This window comes from Nerophis ophidion, linkage group LG07, assembly GCF_033978795.1.
Source record: "Nerophis ophidion isolate RoL-2023_Sa linkage group LG07, RoL_Noph_v1.0, whole genome shotgun sequence".
NCBI classification, from domain to species: Eukaryota; Metazoa; Chordata; class Actinopteri; order Syngnathiformes; family Syngnathidae; genus Nerophis; species Nerophis ophidion.
The window spans coordinates 21780629-21786628 of NC_084617.1; the positions used below are offsets into that span (position 1 = coordinate 21780629).

At 41.4% G+C, this 6000-nt stretch overlaps 1 protein-coding gene across 3 annotated transcripts in view; it reads right to left on the reverse strand.

Annotated features, from left to right (window-relative positions):
- alg1 (ALG1 chitobiosyldiphosphodolichol beta-mannosyltransferase) overlaps window positions 1-5672 on the reverse strand; it is a 21016-nt gene extending 15344 nt beyond the window's left edge. The window contains exons 1-2 of one of the 3 annotated variants that reach the window (XM_061905645.1): window positions 5613-5672; window positions 768-845 (exon numbers count right to left, since the gene is read on the reverse strand). Coding sequence is in view for 1 of the 3 variants with exons in the window: in XM_061905644.1 (XP_061761628.1) it covers window positions 768-845; window positions 4536-4818 (361 nt within the window). In the remaining 2 variants the exon portion in view is untranslated. Of the gene's footprint in view, window positions 1-767; window positions 846-3822; window positions 4506-4535; window positions 4855-5612 lie in introns of those variants that run through there. The other 2 variants (XM_061905644.1, XM_061905646.1) reach the window with 2 other exon arrangements.
- Between the last annotated feature and the right edge of the window lie 328 nt (window positions 5673-6000).

A 6000-nucleotide genomic window follows, 5' to 3' on the forward strand; every position in this document is an offset into this window, starting at 1 on the left:
GGCTACAATCTGTCACATTTATATTTGATATGTGCATTAATGTGCATTGCATCGTGTCACCAAGTTATAACAAATATAACAACTTCCTATGAGGAGTTTTATTGTACATCTATAAACAAACTTATTGGTGTGTCTAGAGGGACAGACCAAAGTTAAGTTGGAGAAAATGCAGTCCTTTATGAATTATTTAACGCTTCTTTGCGGCCCGGTAGCAAATGAGTCACGGACCGGTGGTTGGGGACCACTGATGTAGACCACAAGGAAGTGTTTTACATTCAGAAAAAAAAAAAAAGACTCCTTTAATAGGCCCTTTAATCCGGTGCACCTAATATATGAAAAAAGATTAAAAATATAATCCTTATAATCCAGTGCGCCCTATGGTCCGGAAAATACGGTATATTTTCCGGGTAAAATGATTAATTATTTATTATTGGTCGACTTCGAAGTAATTAGCACAGTTTCATAAATGTTTATTCGCCTAAAGTTTTATCGATCACAAATACTGCATTTGTTTTCTTTTTTGTTATTTTTTTAATTAATTAAGTAACATTTATGACAACCTTCTTCAAAAACACAACATAAAATGTGAGCTGTAACAGGATAATGCATACATTTATCATTTGTTTTCTAAACAATTACAAAAAAATGGGAGCCCATAAATTTACTGTGGTACCCCATTGTTATGACTTGATGGGGTCCCTGGGACTGCATTTAGAAGATTCCTTGCGCCAACCCTGATAATCAATAAAAAGCATAAAAGCAGATACCTCTGATGCCTTTCACTTCTGTGATTGCGATGATGTGAATTCTCTCATCGCTCAGCACATCCTTGTGAGGTTTGCTATCTGCAAAAAATAATATTGTGTGAAAATAACAATAAATAGCAATTGAATTCCACCAGAAAGTGAGTCCAAATATTTGACCGGAACTGCACAAAAATGTGTAAATGAGTAAATTCTGGTATATTGAAACTACAGGAGCTAGTAAAGTTACAGACATTATGCGTTATGTTTACGGCTAAAAGTAAAACATCACCAGCAAATTTACAATAATGTTTGTCTTAACTTCTGAGAATGAAGAGCCTAGAAAAAAGGGTCATTTCAAACATCAGTATTCAAGAACAACTTTAAAGCAAATGTGTATATCAGTGGTGGGGTTTAAAGTATGGAATTATTTTTACAGTGAGATAAAAGATTGTAGAAATATATTCCAATTGAAAAATAGATATAAACACAGAACAATAAGATCATATGGACAGTCGTAAGTGTCTACATTTTGGTTTATATTTTACTTATTTTTAGTCTGGTTTTGTATGTGTTTTGCATCATCCCGTGAGGTGTATATTACTTTTTTGTTTGGTTTGTACTTCATGAAGTTTTGCACTTGTGTGTGTGTGTGTTTTTTGTTTGTTTTCATTATATTTGGATGTATTTGTTTGGTTTCTATGCTTGTGAATCTAAGCTATCCATTAAGTAAGACTACTTATTATGTTGAAGGGGGCAGGACATATAAGATTTCTTTCATCCTTTTCCTTCTCAAGCACAGTTGTGTAAATATGTGTTTAGTTGCTAGAGTTTAATTGTCTATTAATCAAAAATGCACATCATTGGAGTACAGGACACTGATCGCTGACTTTGTGGAGTGGTCTCAGGCGAACCACCTGGTCCTTAATGTGGACAAGACCAAGGAGCTGGTCATAGACTACAAGAAGAGAATGACCCTGGTGGAGCCCATCAAGATCCAGCGCCGGGAGGTGGCAGTAGTGGGGCAGTACCAGTACCTGGGAGTCCACTTGAACAGCAGACTGGACTGGAAGGACAACTGCAAAGCTGTTTACAAGAAGGGCATGAGCAGACTCTTTTTCCTGAGGTAGCTTAGGTCCTTTAATGTCTGCAGCAAGCTGTTGGAGATACTTTATCAGTCTGTTGTAGCCAGTGCCCTGTCCTTTGCAGTGGTTTGTTTGAGGCAGCAGCACCAGCTAAAGGGGCTCAAACCGGATTGACAAACTGATCCGGAAAGCCGGCCAAACTATTGGCAAGCAGTAGGAGGCGTTTGTGTCAGTGAGGGACAGGAGGATACTGGACGAACTGCTGGCCATCTTGGACAATCCTGCCCACCCACTCCACCAGACAATTGAGGGACAACGGAGTACATACTCCTACAGGCTCCACAGTGTTCGATTCAAGAACTCCTTCATTCCGCACTCCATCCAGCTGTATAATCACTCGCCATACAGCAATAGATGATATCTGTTTGTTTCCCAGAGCCCAAAAAAAGTCTGCGGGCCATAGAGCGTTTTTCGTTCGGGCTCCGGTTCGAGATGCTACCTCAGTAGAAGCATTTAAATCTCACCTTAAAACTCATTTGTATACTCTAGCCTTTAAATAGACTCCATTTTTAGACCTTTTGATCTGCCGTTTCTTTTCTTGTTCTCCTCTGTCCCACTCTCCCTTGTGGAGGAGGTCCGGTCCGGTGGCCATGGATGAAGTACTGGCTTTCCAGAGTTGGGGCCCAGGATGGACCGCTCGTCCAGAGTCGGGACCCAGGATGGACCGCTCGTCCAGAGTCGGGACCCAGAATGAACCGCTGGCGTGTGTATTGGATGGGGACATCTCTGCAGATCCGCCTCCGCTTGGGATGGTTTCCTGTTGGCTCCACTATGGACGGGACTCTCGCTACTGTGTTGGATCCACTTTGGACTGGACTCTCACGGTTTTGTTGGATCCACTATGGATTGAACTTTCACAGTATCATGTTAGACCCGCTCGACATCCATTGCTTTCGGTCCAAGGTTTCTCATAGTCATCATTGTCACCGGCGTCCCACTGGGGTGAGTTTTCCTTGCCCTTATGTGGGCTCTACAGAGGATGTCGTTGTGGTTTGTGTTGTGGTTTGTGCAGCCCTTTGAGACACTATTGATTTAGGGCTATATAAATAAACATTGATTGATATCCGCTGACCGCTTCTATGTTAATTACTTCTCTTGGTTTTTTAATGTCTATTTTCTGCTAGAGCTACTCTCTATTTTATGCTGTAGCTGTCACATATACTGTAATATTGTACATGCTAATTGATATATATTGTATATATGCCCATCCATCCATTTTCTACCGCTTATTCCCTTTGGGGTCGCGGGGGGCGCTGGTGCCTATCTCAGCTACAATCGGGCGGAAGGCGGTGTACACCCTGGACAAGTCGCCACCTCATCGCAGGGCCATTGTATACATGATATAGCCATAATATAATATATCAGTATATATAATATTCTGTACATATGTTATATAACTATTACGTATATATTTCATATTTTATATTGCTATACTAAAGGCCTACTGAAACCCCATTACTACCGACCACGCAGTCTGATAGTTTATATATAAATGATGAATTATTAACATTGCAACATATGCCAATACGGCCGGTTTAGTTTACTAAATTACAATTTTAAATTTCCCGCGGAGTTTCTTGTTGAAAACGTCGCGGAATGACGACGCGTGTTTGTAAAGTTATTGGTTGGAGGGGACATATTAGCCCAGCACCACTTGCGGCTAAAAGCCGTCTCTTTTCATTACACAGTATTTTGGACAGCTGTGTTGCTAAATATTTTGCAATTTGTTCAATTAATAATGGAGAAGTCAAAGTAGAAAGATGGAGGTGGGAAGCTTTAGCCTCTAGCTACACAAACACACGGTGTGTCCTTGTTTAAAATTGCCAGAGGTGAAGCTTTACTATGGATCAGAGCGGTCAAGCGAACATGGTTTCCGACCACTTGTCAACCGGCAGGTTTTGGTGAGAAAATTGTGGTAAAAAGTCGCCTCTTACCGGAAATCAGCAGAGCTTCTGTCCTGCTGCAGCTTCGTGACTTCTCTCAGAGACTGGCGTCAACACAGCCGTGGAAACACCCCTCTGACTATCAGGTACTATTTAACTCACTAAAACACTAGCAACACAATAGAAAGATAAGGGCTTTCCCAGAATTATCCTAGTAAATGTGTCTAAAAACATCTGAATCGCTCCCAATGCAATCACCTTTTTTTTTTCTAGTTCTTCACTCTAAATTTCCTCATCCACGAATCTTTCATCCTCGCTCAAATTATTGGGGAAATTGTCGCTTTCTCTGTCTGAATAGCTCTTGCTGCTGGAGGCTCACATTATAAACAATGTGAGGACGTGAGGAGACCTCACCCTTGTGATGTCATCATCTGCTACTTCCGGTACAGGCAAGGGTTTTTTATTAGCGACCAAATTTGTGAACTTTATCGTCGATGTTCTCTACTAAATCCTTTCAGCAAGAATATGGCAATATCGCGAAATGATCAAGTATGACACATAGAATGGAGCTGCTATCCCCGTTTAAATAAGAAAATCTCATTTCAGTAGGCCTTTAAGTTTATACCTGCGTTGTCCTTTCCATCCTTACACTTTCCATCATTGTAAGTGAGCTACTGTGTGGAACAATTTCCCTTGAGGATCATTAAAGTTAATCTAAGTCTAAGTTTAAATCAATGAAGGAGATAAGGGATGAAATATGTTACCTAAAAATCCGACCAGAGTCACGCGATAGCCGTGTTTGCTGAGGGCCAAGGCGTGATACTGCATGCGGGGACTGCGGCCGATGTCCCCCAACACCAGCACGCACACCCGCCGCTCCGTCCCGTCGCTCCTCCACCGCAGCAAAAGCACAGCGAGCAGGCCGGCGAGCGCCGTAGACACAAGCAGCCACCAACAATCCCAATCCGCTGCAAAAAACACAACCGGGACCAGCGGAATGAGCGCCAAAGCTGCCGGGAGAGCGACACTACAGAAATCCGCTGCCATGTTTGTTTGGGATTTGGCAAGGACGTGGAACACGGAAGTAGGCGGTACTACAGATTTAAAGTGACCGCGTAGTTTTGTTTTTTAAATGATTCATTATCTGATTAATTGATTTTTTTTAAATATTTCACTGTACAGTACATATTCCGTACAACTGACCACTAAATGGTAACACCCCAATAAGTATTTCAACCTGTTTTAAGTCGGGGTCCACGTTAATCTTTTTATAGTAAACTGGTAACTCTTGTCAAACAATGAAATTGCTGCCAAAACCCCACACACAATTAAAAATGCTTTTACTTACGCCCACTACTACCGACCAAGCAGTCTGATAGTTTATATATCAATGATGAAATATCAACATTGCAACACATGCCAATACGGCCTTTTTAGTTTACTAAATTGCAATTTTAAATTTCCCGTGAAGTGTCCTGTTGAAAACGTTGCGGAATGCTGACGTGTTCGCGTGATATCACAGACTGTTAGGAAATATTAGAGCTGCGCACACACACAGCTAAAAGTCGTCTGCTTTAACCGCATAATTACACAGTATTTTGGACATCTGTGTGGCTGAATCTTTTGCAATTTGTTCAATTAATAATGGAGAAGTCAAAGTAGAGAGATGGAGGTGGGAAGCTTTAGCCTTTAGCCACACAAACACACAGTGATTCCTTGTTTAAAATTCCCGGTGGTGAAACCTTACTATGGATCAGAGCGGTCAAGCGAACATGGATCCCGACCACTTGTCAACCGGCAGGTTTCGGTGAGAAATTTGTGGTTAAAAAGTCAGTTCTTACAGGAGAAAAGCTGAGCTGGTGCCGTCCATAGCTGCCGTCGACTTCCCTGAGACACTGCGCGTCAAGACACCCGTGGAGATACCCTTCCGACCATCAGGTAATATTAAACTCACTAAAACACTAGCAACACAATAGAAAGATAAGGGATTTCACAGAATTAACCTAGTAAATGTGTCTAAAAACATTGGAATCCGTCCCAATGCAATCACGTTTTTGTTGTTTTTTTTCTAGTCCGTCGCTATCAATATCCTCAAACACAAATCTTTCATCCTCGCTCAAATTAAAGGAGAAATTGTCGTTTTCTCGGTCCAAATATCTGTTTTTGTTGGAGGCTCCCATTAAAAACAATGTGACTATGTGAGGAGCCATCAAACATGTGACGTCTTCT